Source organism: Eurosta solidaginis, chromosome 3 (assembly GCF_040869045.1).
Source record: "Eurosta solidaginis isolate ZX-2024a chromosome 3, ASM4086904v1, whole genome shotgun sequence".
In the NCBI taxonomy this organism is placed as follows: Eukaryota; Metazoa; Arthropoda; class Insecta; order Diptera; family Tephritidae; genus Eurosta; species Eurosta solidaginis.
The window spans coordinates 131,369,884-131,395,181 of NC_090321.1; the positions used below are offsets into that span (position 1 = coordinate 131,369,884).

Below are 25,298 nucleotides of genomic sequence, written 5' to 3' on the forward strand. Positions count from 1 at the left end.
GTCGCTCGGCATTGTGTTTCAGGCATAACTCACTGTGGCTGGTTTGCTTTAAAAATTATACCACTAAGGTGAGAGTAATGCTACAATTAAGCATTGTAATTTAGAATATATGAATCCAGCTAGCTTCGGATCAGCAACTTCTGGTTCTAGGCCGACTGCCGCTGGGCTAGTCTATCCCCTGACATATTTTGGTAAATAATAACTTGGTAACATTAGTAATACATCATGAATTCAACTGTTAAGAGTTTTTGGAGGATCTTCTGATTAAGAGAAGAATAATATATATTTTACTCCCGACTCAAAGCAGATGAACATGTCAATTAATTACTTTCTTGTATTTCGGCCTTTTAGTTAATATATTCAAGGTATGTTTGAGCTCTAGGCCAATATATACATGAAGGATTAAGTTATATTTAATGAGATTAATTTTATTTTAACAAAGTTTAGATAATGTATACAGTGAATTTTAATGAAATTGAACGTCTTTACGGCTTGCTTGTCATCTTTTTCGCTCTTTTCTCTCTTTAATTATGAACACACTTTCTTTTTACTCTACGTCTTTAATCTTCCTCTACGTCTTAATGATTCTTACTGAGTATCTTCTTCTTTCTTAGCTGGATGTTCACAATAAATTCCCACATTCGGCCATTTTGACTAAACATTCGGCCCGAATGATTCGTCGCTATCTTCGGCGTTTTTATGGACCATGGTTTTATGTATTCTACGCAAGTCGTTGTATTTTTTGGACCATCGCTGTTTCCAATTTTTTGCACATCATAGGAGTTATTTTGCTTCACTGTTACAATTTTATAGGGTCCCAAAAACTTTGGCTTAAGTTTAAGGTTGGTACCAAATTGCGTCCTCTTTATAGCTACTACATCGCCAACTCTATACTTCCTTGGCTTCTTGCGTCGTAGATTGTATGTTTTAATATTTTCGTTTTGTATCTTTGAAATTGTGAGGACCCCAAAGTCGAGGACTTTGTATCCTCACAACATACACATATCCATACATTTTTTTAAAGAACATACGTTTTGAAATAACTTGGAGTTTATATTTGAATTTACCACTTATACATTTTTTATGAAATATACAGATGTATACCTTTATGAATTATACTCTAAATACATATATTCGGTTGTACGTTGAATTGATAATTATTAAATCGAAGGACAAATTAGACTTGCGCACTTTTGCACGCAAGCAAAGTATTTACATTTTCGCAAACATAAACTTTGAATATAGGATCACCCTAACATGCATTAAATATTTGGAAAGTAGATACGCACAAAACATAAAAATGCAGCGGTCGATCAACCCTTTGCACACTCAAAATCCAATGTACCCAAGTTACAAATACAACATACATAATAACTTAAGTGAACGGAGATCAGCAGCAAGTCGTCAAAATAAGCGCCGCTACTAATTGAAATTTCGTTATACATATTTACGCACTAGCATACAACACACCAACGCACGCCATACAACAGAAGGCAGAAGCATTGGGCAAAGCAAAACACAACATTAGAATCAGGTGACCACAAACAAATATACAAACACACAATATATAAACCAAAGCCTGAAAAGCAAGTAAGGCATTGTATTCAATAAGGAGCATTATGGTGCATGGAAATTCATGGTAAGGAAATATTTACCGGAACAACAGTTGTTTTATATTGTTAATACCATTAGTTCAAAGTTGTTATTATAAAATAACCGTTTGCCTGCGTGCAAAAATTAGTATATAAGGGCGACGAGTTCGCATTGAAATTCAGAGATTAGGAGACAGGCATACGAGTCGGTAGGTTATATCACTACCGACCAAGAGTACACCTGAAGGCTTTTTCACTTCATTTGTACTAAAAGTATACTCGTCTGGAGGCTTTATCACTCCATTCGACCGCAGAGGTTGGCCGAGGGCTTTATCACCTCCGTCACCTCTTATAGAGCAAGGAAATCAGCCTAGGAGTAGAAAAGTAGAATTTTATTGAATAAATAATTTTTTATAACGTTTTGTATCGAACAAAACAGAGTTATTCTTTCAGAAGGACCGTTAGGAATTTCTACTTCCAGGAACCCTGGACGGACTGAGACCAACCCCGGCAAAGTCAAGGAAAATTCCGTCACATTTTGGCGCCCGAGCAGGTTAAATAGAGCAAATTTTATGATAAACTTTCAAAGAATCAGAAACGAAGAGGGAAACAAGGTTCACATACTTCTGAGTTAATACGACGAGGATATAAAGCAAAACAATGGTAAACGTATCGTGGGTATACTATCTCACTCGAGAGGATCTGGTAGCCTACAGCACGGAATTTGGACTAGAGGATGGCGGAACGGTTGACGAGCTAAGAAAATGATTGGCGGCATTCATCCAAGAGGAGAAGGATAACGAGAATTTACGGGATCGATTCACAGAGTTGGCGATTCGGCACGCGCGGCTAACAAATCCACAAGCGTCAAAGACAAGCAACGAACTAAATTCACCAAGAAATGATAAACAGGCAAATGGTGCACCCAATCAATTGGAGGTCGGACAACCGCCGGTACATTTTATTCAGCAGCCTGGTATGTACGCAACGACAAATTATATTCAACAGCCTGGCACATATGCAACGACCATGGACAGAGTAAGGAAGTGGGGATTAAAGTACGACGGAGGCAAAGATCCCCTAGGATTCATCGAAAGAGTGGAGGAGCTAGCAGATGGGTATGAAATCAACCGCAACACAATTCCGAAAGCGCTGCCGGAGTTGTTGAAGGACAAAGCGTTGGTATGGTATAGGAACAACAACCGGCACTGGCAAGAGTGGGACGCCTTCAAGAAGGACTTCCTGAAGTTCTTCCTAAGCTCCCGATACTTAGAGCAATTGGAAGATGAAATTCGTATGCGCGTACAACGAAAAGGTGAGCTATTTAAAGATTATGTCTTGGCACTACAAGGAATCATGCGTCACGCGGGCTACACCGAGGAGCAGAAATTAACCCGCATCTACAGAAACTCGCGCAGAGAGTACCAACTATATATAAAGCGAAGCGAGGTCAGCAATCTTGAGGAGCTGGTAAGTTTAGCTCAAGACTATGAAAATATTACTCCTGACAGGGAACCAATGCGACCAACCACAAGGTCATTCATACCACGGCGGCAAGAAGGTCAGTACCAGTGTCTCCAGGCAGAACAAAGACAGGAAGAGCGAGTAGAAATCCAAAAACAGCAGAGGTCAGAGCCACAACAAGAATATGTAGATACAAGAACAGCCTGCAGACGATGCGGAAGAGGTGGTCACTTCTCATACGGGTGCCGAGGCATAAGAAGAGAATTTTGCTGTATTTGTGGTAAGATAGGCGTGCTCACTCGTGATTGTTGTAGGAAGCCACAGGGAAACGACCAGAGACCACATTGGAACCGGGGGATGGGGTCTTCGGAAGTGCAACCTCGGAGAAATTAAGCATGTTCAAATACACAAACGGCCGCATATTGGTAACAGCGTATGTGAACGGAGAAGAAGCAGTAGCAGCGATTGACACGGGAGCGACGAGGAGCTTTATAAGTGATGCAATGGCGAGAAGATTAAAAACTGGCAAATTCAAGGAAGTAAAGACGCGAGTAAGAATGGGCGATGGCAGAGCAATAATAGTCAAAGAAGCGGTAGATGCAGAATTAAGAATGGGTGATAAAGTACAGAGGAACGAGATGATAATCTTAACGGGACTGGGCGATGAGGTGGTAATTGGCACGGACTATCTGGCGAAGGTGAACTTTGAGATGAGATGTGGTGGTCAAGAAATAACGTTGAGAGTAGACGAACGGAAGCAAGAGGTAGTGACATGTACAACTATGGTCGGAACAAATAGCGAAGATTTCAGGGAACACGACCCAATGGCGGCGATAGCAACTAGCAAGACAGAGGATTCGGTGAGTAAATTTCTGAGCCAAGAATTACAGGTGTTCGCAAACATGTCAGGAGTATCCAACGTGGCCACACACAAAATAGTTATGAGAGACGACCGTCCAATTAAGCAAAGGTACTATCCGAAGAATCCGAAAATGCAAGAAATTATCAACAAGGAAGTCGACGAGCTGATCGAAAAAGGTTGCATCGAACCATCGAATAGCCCGCACAGCGCACCCATAGTTTTGGCAAAGAAGAAGAATGGAAAATGGAGACTCTGCGTAGATTATCGCCAACTAAACGCAAGATCAGTACCAGACGCATACCCCTTACCACGTATACAACATATCTTGGACAAATTAAGAAGCGCGAGATTTATTAGTAGCCTCGACTTGAAAAATGGATATTGGCAAATCCCTATGGAAGCAAGCAGCAAGCAATACACCGCATTCACAGTACCTGGGCGTGGACTATACCAATGGAGGGTGATGCCATTTGGCTTGCACTCAGCCCCAGCAACTTTCCAGAGAGCACTTGATCGTGTCATAGGACCAGAATTGGAACCATACGCGTTTGCATATCTTGACGATATTATCATTACAAGCAAAACATTGGAAGAGCACATTGCACATTTAACAGAAGTATTTCGAAGGCTGCATAGAGCGAACCTGAGGATAAACCCGAAAAAATGTGAGTTTTTTTAAGAAAAGGTTAAAATATCTAGGTCATGTCGTTAGCGAAGAAGGCATCCATACCGACCCAGACAAGATAGCAGCCATCAAAGAACTGGAACCACCGAAGAATATACGAGAATTACGACGTTTTCTAGGAGTCGTATCATGGTATAGAAGATTCGTGCCGGATTTCTCACAAGTAGCACACCCGTTAACATCGATGCTTAAGAAAGGTAGTAAGTGGAGGTGGTCTGAAGAGCAACAATCAGCATTCGGAGCACTCAAGGCAGCACTGACGCAAGCACCGGTACTCGCTTGTCCAGATTTTTGGAGGAAGTTTAGTTTACAGACGGATGCAAGTGATTTTGGTCTTGGTGCAGTACTTACGCAAGGTTCAGGCGACGAAGAGCGAGTAATAGCATACGCAAGCCGCAGGTTGAACAAGGCAGAGACGAACTACTCATCGACAGAAAAGGAGTGTTTGGCAATAGTTTGGGCAATACGAAAAATGAGGCCGTACGTAGAAGGATACAGGTTTACAGTAATAACAGATCACCTAGCGTTGAAATGGTTGAATGCGATAGAGAGTCCGACTGCTCGGATTGCGAGATGGGCGCGGGAACTACAGCAATACTCATTTGACGTACAGTACCGAAAAGGAAAGTTGAACGTTGTGGCAGATGCATTATCAAGACAACCGATGGACGAGCAGTTGGGTACGTTGACGATGGACGACGGAAAAGACGAGTGTAAGTGGCTTAAAGCTAAGATGGAAGATGTAAGGAAGGCCCCGGAGAAATTCCCAGAGTACGTTATCGAGGAAGGAAAGTTGTACAGACGCATAGGAAGTCAGGTGGATGGCGAAGATGCAGTGCCATGGAAGCTGTGTGTCCCGACTTCACAGCGACGCAGAGTGCTAGAGGAGATTCACGACACACCGAGCGCAGGACATATGGGCATCCGAAAATCGATAGCAAGAGCAACAACACGTTACTATTGGCCAGGAATGTTCAGGGATGTAAGAAAGTACGTACAGCAGTGTCACACATGTCAAATTTACAAACCGAGTCAACAGCCAGCCGCAGGTAAGATGCTAACGAAAATTTCAGAGGAGCCTTGGGCAACAGTCTGTGCAGACTTTGTTGGTCCAATGCCACAATCGAAGCATGGCAACACGATGGCATTAGTCTTCCTAGGCAAATTTTCAAAATGGGTAGAGGTAGTACCAATCAGAAAGGCAACGACAGAATGTTTAATAAGAGGATTTCGAGAGAGGATTTTGGCACGGTTCGGCGTCCCAAAAGTATTTATTACGGACAACGGAGCACAGTTTATTAGCAGACGTTTTAAGAGATTTTTAGAGGAACTTGTCGTGAAACACCAATTAACGGCACCGTACACACCGCAGGAGAACCCGACAGAGAGGACAAACAGGAACATCAAGAGGATGATAGCACAATATACGGGAAAAGAGCAGAAGACATGGGATGAGTTGTTACCAGAGATAACGCTGGCATTGAATACAAGTGTATGTGAATCGACAGGTTACAGTCCAGCATACATAGTACAAGGTAGGGAACCGAGAATTCCCAACAGCCTTTACGATGAGCAGACATTTGGCACAGGTGAGAAATTAGCGAACCCAGGAGAGAAGTCAACGAGGATGAAAGAAATATTCGAGATGGTACGACGGAAGCAAGAGAGAGCATCTATAGAGCAAGCGAAGTATTACAATTTAAGAACAAGGCAATGGCGACCAGCGATAGGTGACCTAGTGCTGGTAAAGGAGCATCAGCTATCAAAAGCGGTGGATAACTTTACAGCCAAACTAGCGCCCAGGTACAGTGGACCTCACCGGGTAACGAACTTTGTGTCACCAGTGATCGTAGAGCTAGACAAAGTCTTCAGAGGAAGGAGGAGGACAGCCCACCTAAGTGAGCTGAAAGCATACCACGCAGCCGACGCCGCCGACAACAACGAATTCAGGAGGCAAAGTCATAAACAGAGATACAAGAAGGACGCTAGTGAAGATCAAACCGCGTCAACATCGTCAAATCGAACAGCAAACAACAATCCCGAGGTACAACAACAGAGAAAGAAAAGCGAGGTAGCCGTTTGCGGTACGCTCACACGAGTCAGCGAAGAGACCGAGAGACAATACGGAGAGAGCCAAGGTACAAGTCAACAGCTGATGGCATACAGAGACGGGCAAGTACAAAACATTGCGGAGAATCAGGTACGAATATTTCCAGAAAATAAATTACGGATCGCCAGAGAACCGGCGCATGGATCAAGATTACACATAGGAAGGCAGTTGGATATGGTGGCCTTAAACGAACACACACCCCGAGACAACTGCGGAATTATAGACTATTTTGTAAGATTCTACTTCAATCCGGATGAAATCGGTAGTAACGGACACACCAAACCGAGACAGTGTCAAATCATACACGAAGAAATTTCATATCAAGAAGTACCCGGAAGTCGAATCAACCACTAAAAGCTCGGTAAACTCTAACCACAATTACATAAATATCCCATAAATATACTCTTTAACTATGCGCATGATATACTAAGTTTTTTTTTAAATCCACCATACACGGTGGGAACACCCTGAGGAAAATCCACCAGTTTTCATTTATTTTATAGACTGGCATCACACATACCGCCGACGGGAAGGGCATCAGAATATTAAGCCGTAAGGCCAGCTGGGTCAACGGCAGCCTCAACGACAAAAACAGCGACATATTGAGCCTGATGGCCAGTGACGGCAGCGACGACGAATCAGCATGGGCAAACACCACTTCCGCGTACGGATCATGCGCACCGACCTGGTGACGGTGGGTCTCATTGCGGCAGGTGAGGGGGGAGTGTGAGGACCCCAAAGTCGAGGACTTTGTATCCTCACAACATACACATATCCATAAATTTTTCTTAAGAACATACGTTTTGAAATAACTTGGAGTTTATATTTGAATTTACCACTTATACATTTTTTATGAAATATACATATGTATACCTTTATAAATTATACTCTAAATACATATATTCGGTTGTACGTTGAATTGATAATTATTAAATCGAAGGACAAATTAGACTTGCGCACTTTTGCACGCAAGCAAAGTATTTACATTTTCGCAAACATAAACTTTGAATATAGGATCACCCTAATATGCATTAAATATTTGGAAAGTAGATACGCACAAAACATAAAAATGCAGCGGTCGATCAACCCTTTGCACACTCAAAATCCAATGTACCCAAGTTACAAATACAACATACATAATAAATTAAGTGAACGGAGATCAGCAGCAAGTCGTCAAAATAAGCGCCGCTACTAATTGAAATTTCGTTATACATATTTACGCACTAGCATACAACACACCAACGCACGCCATACAACAGAAGGCAGAAGCATTGGGCAAAGCAAAACACAACATTAGAATCAGGTGACCACAAACAAATATACAAACACACAATATATAAACCAAAGCCTGGAAAGCACAGTATGAGCAAGTACAAAGGCATTGTATTCAATAAGGAGCATTATGGTACATGGAAATTCATGGGAAGGAAATATTTACCGGAACAACAGTTGTTTTATATTGTTAATACCATTAGTTCAAAGTTGTTATAAAAAAACCGTTTGCCTGCGTGCAAAAATTAGTATATAAGGGCGACGAGTTCGCATTGAAATTCAGAGATTAGGAGACAGGCATACGAGTCGGTAGGTTATATCACTACCGACCAAGAGTACACCTGAAGGCTTTTTCACTTCATTTGTACTAAAAGTATACTCGTCTGGAGGCTTTATCACTCCATTCGACCGCAGAGGTTGGCCGAGGGCTTTATCACCTCCGTCACCTCTTATAGAGCAAGGAAATCAGCCTAGGAGTAGAAAAGTAGAATTTTATTGAATAAATAATTTTTTATAACGTTTTGTATTGAACAAAACAGAGTTATTCTTTCAGAAGGACCGTTAGGAATTTCTACTTCCAGGAACCCTGGACGGACTGAGACCAACCCCGGCAAAGTCAAGGAAAAGTCCGTCACAAAATATTAGTTTTTGCTGCTGTTCGTAAATCCTTGCGATCGTCAATAAAAGTCGTCAACAATTCTTTCTTGATACACTCTTGCAACTGCAAATCTTCCTTAGTTCGCATCTTTGCGCCAATTAAAAGTTCGAACGGTGTCGTATCAATGCTATGTCGAATTAATCGCTTGCTGTACTTTGTTAACTTTTTTGTACCACTTGGTCGGGTCGCTTACGCTGAGTTTAGAGTGAACTGAGATTATTACAGCATTCAACCTTTCAACTTGGCCATTTACCCTTGGTAGGCCTGTCGTCGTTTTAACCAACTTTATTCCTTCATCGTCGCAATATTTGATAAAATCTTGAGAGGTGAACGCAGATCCTCTATCTGAAATGATGTATGTTGGGTTACCAAAAGTCGTACTTTGATTGCTAAGCCGCTGTATTACTTCATTCGATGTGGTAGACTTCGTTGGATATAACCAGCAAAATTTTGTGAAAGAGTCAATTACTGACAAGATGTGCTTGTAGTTTTTGTGCGTCGACTCTAATGGTCCTAAAAAGCCGATATGGTCCGTATACAAAGGTACGTATTCTTTTTGTAACGGATGCAAAAATCCCTCTTGTTTCCCCCGCTTACGATTAGTCATTATACATGGGATGCAACAAGCTATATATTCTTGTATTTTTTCATCTAAACATGGTATGTAGAACGTCTTGGATATTAATTCTTTAGTCTTCTTCGCTGCAAAATGACCTCTGTCATGTGCGTTGCCTATGATTTGTCTTTGCATAGATTTGGGAATTACCAACAACTCAACGTATTTGACTAATTTATATGGAATGTCTCTTTTAAGGAAATAATCTTCATAGTAATTTGCCCCATTGCTCAAAATTTGTTTTATAGCTTTAATCTTTTTGTCGCGATCTTGTGCTTCTTTAATACCAATACAGGTACTGTCTACTACTATATTCATTACAGGGTATCTGCTTAGAGCATCAACGTGCTTCATACGTGTGCCAGCACGATGTTCAACTGTGTAATTATATTCTTCTAGAAAAAGAACCCAACGTGCCACTCTGGTGCACAAACTCTTTTTTTCTAGCGTTTTTGCAAAAGCATTACAGTCGGTAATTAATTTAAAATGTATTCTCTGTAAATAAACACGAAATTTCGTTAGAGCTCCTATCATTGCCAAAATTTCCAATTCGTAGCTAGTATAATTTCGTTGCGCTTCTGTTGTTTTTTTACTCATAAAATATACAGGATGTAATTGGCAGTCGTCTGGTGATTTCTGCAGCAAGACTGCACCAAATCCGTCAATAGAAGCATCTGCATGCACTTCAGTTTCGTACGATTGATTGAAAATAGTCAGCATCGGATTTTCCGTAAGTAACTTCTTTAAAATATTAACTGCAGGCTCTTCTTTAGCACCCATGCAAAACTTTACATTGTTTTTAGTTAAATCAGATAATGGTTTCGAATTTATTGCATATCTCGGAATAAACTTTCTGAAGGACCCGGTCAAACCCAAAAAACTTTCTAACTGTTTTAACGTTTGCGGCATTTTAAATTTTACAACTGCTTCAGTCTTTTCCGGCGATGGATAAAGCTTTTTGTTCTCTATAATGTGACCAAGAAACTGAATACGCGTCTTCAAAAAGCTACATTTTTTCATATTTAGTTCCAAACCAAATTCTTTACACGTTTCGATGACTTCTTTAAGATTTGCTACAGCTTCTTCTTCATTTTTTGAGGGAATGATTACGTCGTCTACGTATGGCAAAGCAATGCCTTTACGCGTTAGATGACGGAAAACAGCATTCACGTGCCGTTGGAATACGCTAGGGGAATTGGAAAGTCCAAACGGCACCTTACGAAATTGATATTGACCCTTCTGCGTCACAAACGATGTATACTATCGGCTTGATTCCTCAACGGAGACAAGATCTATCGTACTAAAAACTTTTGCTTTTTGTAGCCTGTCTAATTGGTCCTATATAAGGGGTAAAGGAAAATGATCTTTTACAATTACCTTGTTCATTCTGCGAAAGTCAACGCACAGCCGCGATGTACCATCACGCTTCTTAACAAGTACTATAGGGCTAGTAAATTCAGAGCTTGACTCTTCAATAATACCTTTCTGCAGCCACTCTTCGATTTGGTCATCAACAATTATTTGCTCGGTTAGCGCCATTCTACGCGGCCGCGCGAAAATATTGGAGAATCGTCTTTTAATAAGATTTTCATTTCAACGTTTGTAGTTTTCGATAATACTGGTTTGTAATTTGACAAAAGTTAACGCACCTCTTGCTTGGAAGACAAACTAGCGTTTTCACCTTTGTCAATGTTTTTACACGAACCAGCTACGTATATACTAAGCACAGATATTTCTTCATTAGAACTGTCATTAGACATTTTGCTTACTTTTATTCCCGACGAATTAATTGTTAGTTCTGCGACTAAAAAAAAAATCCGCACCAATAATAACATCAACGTCAAGATATTCGGCATTTACAACAAAAAAATTTATATCAAATACTTCATTGTCTACTGTAATGGTGTGCTTTATCTGACCCAATGGCTTAACATTATTGGTTTTGCCAAAACCTAGCAACTGCACTGTACATTCGTTTAATTTTACGTTGTCTAATTGTTTAAAAACATCAAAACTCATTACATTCGCGCTACTGCCCATATCAATCAGTGCTACACATTTGTTTTCACCAACTTGTACGGTTTTAAACATCATTTCGTTTGCCTTTCGTATTGTGTTCACTTTTCTTACTGGGTAAATTTTTTTTTCACATCACAATTTTTTGCGATATGCCCAAATGAATTACAAACAAAACACTTTGTTCCTTTTGCTTTATTTTGGCAATTCTTCGACACATGCCCTTTATCTCCACAATTATAGCATATTAATTCTTTTGGTTTTCGCTTTACATACTCTTCACTACGCACTGTGTTTTCTGTGCTACATTTTTCTTTTTCAATTGTCTTTTTGTACATCTTTAACTTCCCTTTAAATTCGCTCAAATTTTTTGCACCGTATTTGTTGTTTTTGTGTCTATTCCGTCTATCACATATTGAATTAGTGCATCGTCGTCGATATGCCCGCGAGATGAAATGTCTTTTAATCGGTAAAAAAATTCAAATACACATTCGTTTTTATTGCGTTTGCTTTGAGAGAGTGCTTCGTGTATCTGCTTGCTAGAAACGTTTGCTTTGAATTCTGACAACAGCGCTGCTTTCAGTGCGCTCCACGAATTCAAATTTCGTTCACTTGCAACGAACAATTTTGCGATACCTCTTAATGCCTTTTTCGCAAAAAGAAAACGTTGAAAGTCGTTCCACCGCATTAAATCAGCTTGATTTTCGAATTCTTCTATCCAGATTTCCACAGGAATTGAGTTTGTACCATCAAAATTACGAATGCTATCCTCTACGTCACGAAAACTGATGGCAAAGCGTGCAGTCATCATTCCATCATTAACGTCTACAATTTCTCTTCCGCTGTTACCACTGTTCGCGTCAACGACATTACCGAGTTGCGCTGCTTGGCTATGCACATGTTTTAATCGTGTAACAAACCGATTCTCTGCTGCAGAATTGTTTGCGCTTCAAGATTCTTCATACGTCAAAATTTTTTGAATATAAAGATATTGCATGCGCGAACTTCGGTGGAAAGCAGCGGAGCGTAACAAAATTCTAGTAGGTCACTTTCACCACAGCAAAAACTCTAACACAATTTTTAACATAATTTAAGCACATAAATATACTGATTGGAGTTTTAGTGAGTAAAAGTTAAAATTCTGAACACATTAGCTGAATAAAAAGTGTACAAATAATTATTAAATAACAAATACAGACAGTGGTAGTTTAACAAATTCTGCTGTGGTAAGTGGTGAATGTGACCTACTTGAATTTTGCAATGTCTCTATATTATATAGTTTCTGCATACGTTTCGTCGTCGCTCGATTCGTCGGTGTTGGCGTCAGCGTCGGGTACGTCGTATTTTAATAAATTACCTTCTTGCAGGTTGCGAAAAATGCTAACCACCAACTCGTTATTATTATGGCTTAAGCCTAAAACATTACAAATTGACACCAAGTCCGCCTGAGTCAAATTTCCTTCAATACATTTTATTTTTTCGTTGTATTCTGCGCTCTGCTCCGCGAAATTAAAACCGGTAAATGTACGCAACCGTCGACGATTATTTCGGTCACCTTCATAGCCAAAAACGAATTTATGCAACGCAATTATGCTTGGTGTTTTGCACACACGTAGATTTTCACATATTAAATCGTTGAGGCAAGCCATTTCACTTTGTATATAAGGACGAGCCCCCAAAAATGTAGGATTAAGTTATATTTAATGAGATTAATTGTATTTTAACAAAGTTTAGATAATGTATACAGTGAATATTAATGAAATTGAACGTCTTTACGGCTTGCTTGTCGTCTTCAAACTCCTCTTAACTTCGCTTTTCGCCTTAACAGCTTCGCTTTTCGCCTTTCGTCTTTTTCGCTCTTTTCACTCTTTCATTATGAACACACTTTCGTTTTACTCTACGTCTTTAATCTTCCTCTACGTCTTCATGCTTCTTACTGAGTATATTCTTCTTTCTTAGCTGGATGTTCACAATAAATTCCCACATACATATGTTTAATAAACATATTAAACATACCTTGAATATATTAACTAAAAGGCCGAAATACAAGAAACATATGTTAAATATATGTTTATTAAACATATGTATATATTGGCCTAGAGCCAATACAAGAAAGTAATTAATTGACATGTTCATCTGCTTTGATCATTTGTCGTTAAGAGTCGGAAGTAAAACATATATTATTCTTCTCTTAATCAGAAGATCCCAAAAAAACTCTTCAGAGTTGAATGTATATACATACATGTTTATTAAATTTTGCATTGCCGTTAGATGGCACTCATATGCTGAAAAAAGCAGTTTCTGTAATGGCTTTCGTAGCAAGGTATTTATTTTTCTACTCCTATTTTTTCAAAGCGGGTACAAATTTTACCCTCTTCTGACCGGCGAAAATATATCCCTACCGTTTCAGATAGCGTATATCTTCTGTCTTTTTTATTTACTTCACCTGGTGATTCCACCATGGAACACGATTTTAAATAATAGCGAACCCAAACATGAAAAAAAAACAATTGTCAAAATAAGTTTAAAACAATAATGAACGAAGAATACTAGTGTGATTGTGAAAAAGTGTGTGCGCTTTGTGCAATATTTTTCGTACATAGAGCGCCCGACACTTTTTTCACAATAATACTAGTATTTTTCGTTCATTATTGTTTTAAACTTATTTTGAAAATTATTTTTAACTTTTTAGTTCTATGTTATTTAAAGTTTTTTAGATGATGTATGTTTTATCCACCACCAACAATCTACAAAACAAAAAATTCAAGTTTTTTTAGTGTTACTTATTTGACTCCTTAAGGTAGACACGAGTCCCACTTGCCCAACTTCGCTCTGGATGCTAAAGCAGGTTAAAACCTTACTTATCCACAATCACGAAATGCGTAATGTATGTCCTGCATGCTATGTGTCCCCATATGACACCAACCGTCCTTTCAATTGTGTTGTGGAATCTACGTCTGTAACAGCAGCTTCCATATGCTCCACCCCTGTTGAAACTGCTAGTCTCCTTGGCTTTCCGTTAAAGGACTTTCATTACAACTTGTGTATGGTCGCACCTATTGATTGGAGCAAAGCACTCTTAACCGAACAACAACCATATAGAAAACGCGTAACATAGAAGCGGCTGGTCAACTGCTTTATAAGTGGTTTCTTTGCTTTTGTCCCAAGTGCTGCTACACACAGAGAAAAATTACTGTAAAATTTACTTAAAATCGCGTATACTACAACTAAAACTTAGGCATAATTAACCTACTAAGTTTTTTCTTCATCTTAATAAATAAGAAATAACTTAGGTAATAAATTGCATAAGCTTTGTTTCCATTGTCAAGGCTAAATTGTGTAAGTACTTTGGTAGGATGTACAAGTTTCTTGGGCCCCATACAAAATTCTTTAACTAAGCCAACTTTTTTCGATTTACATGTGTTTTTTCTCTGTGTGTACAGAGGAACTTGATTATTTTGTTACATCTCTGAACTTTGGGTCGACGTGGATATCCAATAGTGAAGATGAAAATTTTTACTAAAATTGGGGACAGGACACCAGGCTAAGGTACCCATTGTTTAATTCTTCTTGGCTTAGATATTACATTACTAAACCTGACCAGCAGCCGACGTGGTGTTGTGGTAGCGTGCTTCGCCTACCAGATCGAAGATCCCGGATTCACGCCCCGGGCAAAGCAACATCAATATTGTAACGAATTTGCTTGCAAATCCTCTTATTTGCAATCCTCTGCTAAGTTCGAATCACTAAACTGTTGAATAAATAACTCCAATTTGTAATAATGCAAAATGGCCTTTATTAAAGTACTTCACAATACACTCAAACTGTGCAACGAATAGCTTGCTTAATAACCACACTGATTGATAGCTCAATGAAACTCTACTATTCAAAATAATACTGCTATTGCTCGCTAGATATCGTCTTAATCGCAACTGCTTGACAACTCAAATCAAACTGAATTCCTCTTACTCGCCTACACCGCTTTTATAGTTTACGCTGCATACTTCTAGGCTCTTCGATTTCCAGAAGTTACTAGTTGTTTCGGCTACAAAATCGCCAGCCACAACTACGTGCACAATTTATTGCTTTCTCTTGTGACAACTCAGATAAGATATATACATGTGTTTGTAGTTTACAGTCTCCCGCACACACATAAGCGTATAAGTAAATTCATCGGTGTGTGACATCTCATCTCTCGCTGCCTTGTATGTAAATGTTGCTCGTCGGAATGTGTACGTATGTGTAGACGCAATTATTGATTCGTTTATGTAGATACATAATGATTGAATTATTGATGTGAATTCACGTCACTGCTTAGCATCGGCCTGGAGATGGCAGCACTCCTCAGTTTTGCTAATATTCGTAAACTGCCCTCCACCTAAGTCTGATAGTCCCGATCAGACAAATCTCCCAATCTAAACGCCGCTAGCATCTCCAAATGTACCACTCTTCTAATCCGTGGTTTCCCAGTGGTTTGTATGCGGTAGATGGTATCACTGATCTTCTTCACAACTTTGTACGGGCCTTCCCAACTGCACCGAAATTTGGCTGGAACACCTTTCCGCCGGTGAGGGTTGTTTAACAGTACCAAATCTCCCGCCAAGAAACCTTCCGAATTAGAGTTCTTGTCATGCCAGTGTTTCATCTTATTACTCATTACCCTGGGCCGTTCCTTCACACTCTGTTGTTTGGTCAATGAACCACTTCGTAGAGCTTGCGCTGGACGGATTTGCTTTGCATAATCGGTATCGTTCCCACATTTCACAAGAGTAGTGCGCTCCGGCTTGAAACTACCCTCGCATTCTTTCTCGGAAATTCGTTGCTTCGTTTTCCTGCGTCTTTTAGGTTTTGTCAATGCCAGTGTTTCTCTCGCAGGTACTTTTGATTTTGATTTATTTGGCCCATTCTATCTATCAACCTTTGCCTTTGACTTTCGTGGTCTTTGTCGAGTCTTTTCCACCAGTACCCGATTACTGCTGAACCCTTTTTCCAAACTAAAGTTAAGTGGTATGTTGGTTCTTATAGCGCATAATTTTCCTCCGCATATCGATCCTGACGTCATGGTCAACCAAGAAGTCCACTCCCAATATGACTTCATCAACGATCTCCGCCACAACGAATTTGTGTAGAACCATGACTTTTCCAATTAATACCTCACATACCACTTCGCCTTGGACTTGATTATATTCGCCTGTTACCGTACGCAACCTTGCTCCAGGTAATGACTTTACTCTCCTGTAGACCAAATCAGATCGAATCAAGGAATGAGATGCCCCCGTATCTACAGTCAGTACACGCTCTTTACCATCCACATTCCCTCTGACGGTAAGACTGCTTGATTTCCTTCCGATTTGCGACACAGATATCACAGGACATTCAACAGCCGGGGCAAGTTTTCGTTCTTTACATTCGACACGCTCTTGCTCATTTCCGCCAGCTTTGCGTTTACGGCCACCCACATTGTTGGAACTATTAAGGCCAAGATCGCAATGACGTGCAATGTGACCGGACTTCCCGCATTTGAAGCATTTGATAACTTTTTCACTCCGCTTTTGCGATCCTTTCAGCGCCTCCAATATTGCGTCTACCCACTCTGGCCTTTCTACTTCCACACGGCGTGCTTTGAAAACTGGCTTACACAGAAGCGACGCTGTTTCCTGAATCAGGGCTTGTGACACCGTTTCTGCGAATGTTGGCTTTGGGTTTGCGTATGTAGCCCGCTTCGTTTCCACATCCCTTATGCCATTTATAAAGCTCTGAATCTTCACTCTTTCCGTGTATTCCACAGGTGCATCCGCATTTGAAAGATGAGCCAATCTTTCAATGTCCGAAGCAAACTCCTGCAAAGTCTCGTTAGCTTTTTGGTAGCGGTTTTGCAATTCTATTTGAAATATCTGTTTCCTGTGTTCGCTTCCGTATCGCCGTTCCACAGCAGCCATCAATGCGTCATAGTTGTTCCGCTCTCCTTCGGGAATCGTCTGTAGGATTTCGGCTGCTGGCCCTTTCAATGCCACGAACAGAGCTGCAACTTTATCTTCAGCATTCCAGTTGTTAGCTGCCGACGTCTTCTCAAATTGTAGCTTAAAGACCTGGAAAGGAACAGAACCGTCAAAGGATGGTGTCTTTACTTTTGGATTACTCGCTGAAACAGCTGGGCGATTTAGTTGTAACTGCTCCATACGACCTTTTAAATCATTTACTTCTGCCTGAAATTGAGCCATTTTTGCATCCTGCACTTCCAGTTTTGATGATACCTATTCCAAAATTTCTGCCGACATTTCAGATATACGTGCCTCTTGCGCTTCCAATTGAGATGCCATATATGTCTTTTGGTCTTCCAGTTGAGATGACACTTGCGACGTCATTTCTGAAATACGTGCCTCCTGTGATTCCAGTTGGGATGCCATATATGTCTTCTGTGACTCCAGTTGGGATGTTATATTTGTCTTTTGTTCTTCCAGTTGGGATGACATGTTGGTGGATATTTGTGATGACATTTCGGACATTTGTGCCGATATTGCAGCCAATATCATGTTCAAGTCTGTGTTTGTTACTGTCTGCGATGTTTCGTTTTTCTCTTCAATTTTTGTTGTTGTTTCGTCCCCATCAGGATAAAAGACAAATTCGTCCACATCAATTCCTTGCGACTCCATTACCTCTCGTAGCCGTGCTTGAAGTTCGATCTTATTGCCGGTTGTATTTAATCCACGGTTCTCCAACTCCTTTTTCAGTTGCTGGATCTTCAATTCACTGAACTTTGCCATGTCCAAGTTGTATTCCCAATCTTCGGAATTTATTCAACAATTCCTCTTCTGACACCAATTGTAACGATTTTACTTGCAAATCCTCTTATTTGCAATCCTCTGCTAAGTTCGAATCACTAAACTGTTGAATAAATAACTCCAATTTGTAATAATGCAAAATGGCCTTTATTAAAGTACTTCACAATACACTCAAACTGTGCAACGAATAGCTTGCTTAATAACCACACTGATTGATAGCTCAATGAAACTCTACTATTCAAAATAATACTGCTATTGCTCGCTAGATATCGTCTTAATCGCAACTGCTTGACAACTCAAATCAAACTGAATTCCTCTTACTCGCCTACACCGCTTTTATAGTTTACGCTGCATACTTCTAGGCTCTTCGATTTCCAGAAGTTACTAGTTGTTTCGGCTACAAAATCGCCAGCCACAACTACGTGCACAATTTATTGCTCTCTCTTGTGACAACTCAGATAAGATATATGCATGTGTTTGTAGTTTACAGTCTCCCGCACACACATAAGCGTATAAGTAAATTCATCGGTGTGTGACATCTCATCTCTCGCTGCCTTGTATGTAAATGTTGCTCGTCGGAATGTGTACGTATGTGTAGACGCAATTATTGATTCGTTTATGTAGATACATAATGATTGAATTATTGATGTGAATTCACGTCACTGCTTAGCACCGGCCTGGAGATGGCAGCACTCCTCAGTTTTGCTAATATTCGTAACAATATTTTAGAACCAAATTTCTTCAATTACAAGAAAGCTTTATTGAGCGGGGTGGGCCCTCGGCAGTCATTTGGCAAGCAGTCCGAGTGTTTTTCTACCATGAAAAGCTTCTTAGTGAAAATTAATCTGTCTTGCAGATGCCAAAAATCTCTCTAAATCGGAGGTTATCGCGTCATACATTTATTTAAACTGGACCGATGCCTGCCGGTCTCTCATATAGTTTGGATCTTTTGAAGGGTAGTACTTCCAACTCTTTCAGTAATGTACCGTGATTAACTGTGTCAAAGGCTTTTTACAGGTCTATTACTACGACTATTGTTCTATGGTGGGGTTCTTGATTAAATTCGGAATTTAACGTGAAATAAGGGAGCATGACGGTTTAAGTGTCTTGGCTGCTGGCGACAGGATATACATATATCGGACGATATGAGTCTCTTTGGTAAGTTTCTTGATATACTTTGTAGTATGTTGCATACTAAAAAAAATATTTCGGGATTTTATGAGCTTAAAAAGGACTGAGAATTCGGGAATCAATCCCAACACAGCTTGAATGCTGGAAGAGGCCTAAAACCACAAATAGTAGTGGTAGAAATATTTATTATACCAAATACTTGGGCATTAATATATATCTGAAACTTTTTTAAAATATAAAAATATTACTTACATTGAAGTTCGAGATGAACGCGACATGCTCCGCCGCGAGCTTGTTGTTTGTTGTTTCGGTTTACATGCACGATCCACATCTAATTGCCTACGAGCTGTGTTTTCCATAAATTCTTTGTGATCGTTAATTAATTTTTCCAACTCCGTAATTTCGTCTGGTAAACTTTCCTTTTCCAAATCTATTAAAATATGAAATAAGTGTAAAAAATGTAACTATCTTCTCGTATACATAAGTGTTTATATTCTATATCTTGCCAGCCGGCAAGGTCATCGTACACAAGCTCGTGAAACCTTTCTGGAATAGAGATTTAAACGCGCTTTCTATACACATTTAAGAAAAACAGAAAATAAGAAACAATATTTGGTGATAAAAGGTTGACATAGGATTCGAACCTGATAACCATGGCGTATGATTTTTACAGTACGATTTTTACACTCCATCCACTGTACGTACCTGAATACATATACGGCTTTCCATTTCTCTCTAGAAAGAATAGAAAAGTAGTAGTGTTTAATTTTACTGTCAAAAGCTCTCTAGACGCAACAGCAACCTTCCTATCTTCACTGTCTGTCTAAAACGAGATGGTGATGTAAGATCTTTCGCCAAAAATACTGGGTATGACGTTCGATCAGGATCTACATTTGAGCGAGCATGCATCCGCAATTGTTCCTGAAATCCAGAGCCGCAATAAAATCATCAAATCTCTTGCCCGCAGCACTTGTCGTAAAAACGAACAACGCTGATTACCACTTGCAAAGCAATTGACCGGCGTCATTCTAGCTCGACTTCGATCTGAGTACTGTAACAGGTTAAACTCTTACCTATCCAGAATCGAGCCCGACTAAAAAAATGTATTTCCTGCTTGCAATGTGTCTCCATGTTCACATGACACCAACCATCTCTTAAATTGAATTGTGGAACCAACGCCTTTAACACCCCTCTCACTGTGGTCCCCTCTTGATTAAACTGCAAGTTTCCTTGGCCTCGCGTTAGAGGATATTGATTACAATTTCTGATCGGTCGCGCCTATTAGGTGGGGCGAAGCACTGCTACAACAACAATAATAACAAAGACTCCATTTTTTTCATTTCGGAAGTATTCTAGACCAAGATGTTGAAAAAGCCGCTGCAAAGTTCATTAGAAAATTACGACGATTTTCAGCTCTATGCATAGAACCTGACCTAGCTAGGGAACTCGACTTTTCTATAATCATGGATGCTGTCCTATTACCAAAGTCTGATAAGTAATATTGAAACAAGATTAAGTTATAGTGTATCGGAATAAATAGTATTTCAAACAACGTTTTTTTCCTACATTTGTCCTAATAGAAATTAGTCACTGGATCTGGACTAAAAATGCTAAGTCTACTTTTTCAGAAATTAGGATTTAAATGCAATTAAAAAGAAAAGCTTAAACTATAAAATTTCCAAAGAAAAAAGTTAAAAAAGTTAGAGTTCTCAGAAAATCATACACATATATTGAAAACTGCAATTGATCTTGACACGATGCGAAGTATATGTATATGTCAAAATAAAAAGAATTTACACGACTGAGTGCATTAAAATTTAAGATTTATACATGATACAAAACATGGAGGTAGGTAGTTACATTTAATGTGACGCTATCACTTGACTATTGCAGGGATAATGATAATTTCACCAAAAACAAGCTACCAAATTGAAAAATGTTACGAATCAGTTACTTTCATAGTTATTTTAAATAAAAAAGAAAAAATGAGCCGGACGGGTTGGAAATATTTTAGTACGAAATATTAGCCTAGAAAAGGTTTTTAATAAATTTTTCGAACTCCCGAAAATTGCTTTGGTGGAGAAAACATGGATCGAAGCAAGTGTCCGTAAGCTTACTCAGAACATTTTGAAAAAACATACACGTTTGTGAATTGCTTGTCAAAGGAGGTCTTTATAAACAGACACCGCAATTTCTAAAGAGTTTAAGCACACTTAAACGTAATTTTTATGAAATTGAATGGTGATAAATTGGCTACAAGTAACTTAGCGCTGGAGAAAGGAACTGTTAAACCATTTTTTTGGGAGAATATTGCTTTGCAGTTCTGCAGGTTAGTCACTAGTTGTGAGAGTTCTTATGTCCGTTGTAGAGGGGTTACCTTGGGGTGAGCCCTGCCTATACACATTCTGCTCCCTGGCATGGATGTGGCGTCCCATAAACGTAACAAACTAAATACCTACCACAGACTGCAGACTTTAGAGGTACACTTTATCTCAACATGCCTTGAAAAATATCCCCTGAAGAGGTATGATAATAGGACCATGCTAGAACAACAGGATTTTCGTGTATTTTTTTCTGTCTTGGGGTTAAGCTGCCATAAAGATATGTGTTACTTTAAAGCAAACTTGCAACTAGCCTATCATCAGCATGGCTTTAGAAAACTACATAGCACAACCACCGCGCTAAATGCCATTGGCACCCAGACAAATTGCGGTTTAAATAAAACCCCCACCATAGCACAGTACTCGTTGCGCTAGACCTATCAAAAGCTTTTGATACGGTCAACCATGGCACGTTACTGTAAGACCTGGAAGGGTCTACCCTTCCCCCAAAATCTTAAAAGGTGGACCAAAAATTATCTGGGAGGTCGGTTGGCATCGGTGCAATTTAGGAACGCAACACCAAAACCAAAAAAATTAAACAACGGGTGCCACAGGGTGGTGTCCTATCCCCACTTTTGTTGAACTTCTACATATTAAAGCTACCTTCGCCACCAGAAGGAGTCACTACCGCCTACGCCGATGACTGCACAATAATGGCCCACGCCCAGGCCCACAGATCGATGAGCTTTGCAACGAAATAAACGGCTACCTCCCTAATCTCTCCAGTTTTTTCGCGTCGCCAAACCTGACGTAATCACCGCCTAAATCATCGGCGACCTTATTTACAACATGGATGTCCCAAATGTCGACCATTTTGAAATCCACGTCAATGGCACTACGCTACCGACTGTCTTACAACCCAAAATCTTAGGTGTGACGTTTGATCAGGATCTACACTGTGGTGAGCATACAGCCGCAATTGTACCGAAAATCCAGAGCCGCAATAAAATTCTCAAATCTCTTGCTGGCAGTACTTGGGGTAAAGACAAAGAAACGCTCATTACTACTTACAAAGCAATTGGCAAGCCGATTGCATGTTACGCGTCCTCGATATGGTCGCCAAGCCTAAAGACTACTCACTGGAAGAAGCTACAGGCCTGCCAAAATACCACCCTCAGAACTGCCACGGGTTGCCTGCTTATGTCCCAAGAACACCATCTACATAACGAGGCTAGAATACTCCCGATCAGGGAGACAAATACAATGCTAGCCAAACAGTCCCTGTTGAATACCCAGAAACCTGGGCAACCCAGCAGACATTTGATTGATGACGCCTAGGGGCTTATGGAGTCATCTCCGTAAGCATTATGACGAAATACGGCACCTGAGAACACAGCCGTATGACGCTAAAAAACACAACCAGGTCCTCAGTGAACTCCAAAGACAGGCGTCGGACCTCTATGCCAGGAATTGCCGGATGACTTCTGTACTCAAAGAACAATACCCAAAACTAGCAGAAGAGGAACGCACTCTCCCTAGGGAAACGCGAGTCACTCTAGCTCAACTTCGATCTGGATAGTGTAACAGGTTAAACTCTTACCTATCCAGAATCAACCCCGACATATAAAACATATGTCCTGCTTGTAATGTGCCCCCTAATGACACCAACCATCTTTTTAAATGTATTGTGGAACCAACGTCTCTAACACCCCTTCATCAAAATCCTCCCCTGTTGAAACAGCAAGTTTCCTTGGACTCCCGTTAGAGGATATTGATGACAATTTGTGATCGGTCGCACCTATTGGATGGGGCGCAGCACTGCTATAACAACAACAACAACAACATATGAGTTATAAACCAATATATGAGTCATTACCCACTGTTTTTCAATCAAATGCATGTTTTCTCAATCGATATTTATGCATACAAATCGTGCTAAAGCATATTATTATTGTCTCAGATGACCATAGCGTTTTAATCCTGAAAAAAATTCCCATTCCGAAAAACCACAATTTCGCCTTAAACGCCGTAACGGTATGGCAACGCTTCTAACAAAACCACAAACATTATGAAATTTCAAAGATCCCCAAATACGTTAAAAATTTGTAAGTTGAACTGCCTTCTTTTTTATACTGTGACGAATATATGCATCACTAAGCTATTAGTAAATAATCACGCAACAAAAAAAAATATGAAGCAGCAACTCTTATGTACATGTACACATTAACGCTAGCAGCACTTATGTAGAAGGCGACGAAGAGATCTCTCACACACACATATGTAGTCATCAGCTGGTAACCAAGCAGGAGATACAAAAGTTCTAGAAGGTGAAACGTCTAGACCTTTGGAAAAGTATGCGGACCAGGCAACAGAGAGTATAAAAGCAGCGCAAGCTGAGTAATAACTAATCAGTTTTGATTTAAACACGCTATTGGTTGTAAAGTATAATTGTGCTCCCAAAGTAATATAAATAAAGACCATTGCAATACTGAACATTGGAGTAATTTGTTCAACAGTTTAACTATTCGAACGTTAGCAGAAGGTTTCAAATAGACGGAAAGTCCCCAGAATTCGTTACAATTGGTGTCACAAGTGGGATTGTTGAATATATTCCGAAGATCTTGAATACAACTTTGACATGGCAAAGTTGAGTGAATCGAAGATCCAGCAACTGAAGAAGGAATGGATTGGATACTACTGGCAATAAATCCGAGCTACAAACACGACTAAGTGTAGCTATGGTATTTGAAGGAATCAATGCTGAATAGTATGTCTTTCATTCTGATAGCGGCAAGACAACAACAAAAATGGAAGAAAAAAACGAAACACCGCAGACAATGACGGGCACAGACTTTAACATGATAATGGCTGCAATACCTGCATAAACATCGACAATGGCATTTCAGCTGGAGTCACAGGAGGCACGCATTTCAGAAATGTCGTCGCAAATGTCATCGCAATTGGAAGAACAGAAGACATACATGACATATACACAACTGGAAGCGCAAGAGGCACGTATATCTGAAATGTCGACACAAATTTCGGAACAGGTATCCTCGCAGCACAAAATTGATGCCGAGATAGGAGCGTTCAAAGTTCTTATGGAGCAGTTACAACTAAATCGACCAGCTGTTCCAGCAAGCAATCCGAAAGTAAACACTCCATTTTTTTACGGCTCTGTTCCTTTCCAGGTATTCAACCTTCAATTAGAGAAGACGTCAGCAGTGAACAACTGGAATGCGCCAGACAAAGATGCTGCACTGTTCGTGGCATTAAAGGGCCTGCAGCTGAAATCTTACAGATTATTCCAGAGTACGAGGGGAACAGTTATGAAGCATGGATGGCCGCTGTCGAGAGACGTTACGGAAGCGAGCATAGGAAACAGATATATCAAATTGAGTTGCAAAACCGTTACCAAAAGGCGAATGAGGAATATACCCAGAATGTAAAGATCTAGAGCTAGCTCCAGCAGTGGAATGTCCCGTTATCTCTGTATCACAATACGGAAGAAAATCGAGCAGTCTTACCGTCAGAGGAAATGTGGATGGCAAGGAGCGTATACTGACTGTAGATACGGGCGCATCTCAATCCTTAATCCGATCTGATTTGGTCAACAGGAGAGTAGAGCCATTACCTGGAGCAAGGTTGCGTACGGTCACTGGCGAGTATAACCAAGTCCAGGGAGAACTGATATGTGAAGTCTTAATTGGAAAAGTCACGGTTCTACACAAATTCGTTGTGGCGGAGATCGTTGATGAAGTCATATTGGGAATGGACTTCTTAGTTCAC

General features: G+C 40.1%; 1 protein-coding gene across 13 annotated transcripts in view; it reads right to left on the bottom strand.

The window, feature by feature from the left end:
- The window catches only part of shot (dystonin-like protein short stop), a 1,374,398-nt gene that overhangs the window by 308,210 nt on the left and 1,040,890 nt on the right, over positions 1 to 25,298 (bottom strand). For all 13 annotated transcript variants that reach the window (XM_067773043.1, XM_067773042.1, XM_067773040.1 and 10 more), the window contains one exon: positions 19,441 to 19,618. In XM_067773043.1, the coding sequence (XP_067629144.1) occupies positions 19,441 to 19,618 (178 nt within the window). The remainder of the gene's footprint in view (positions 1 to 19,440; positions 19,619 to 25,298) is intronic.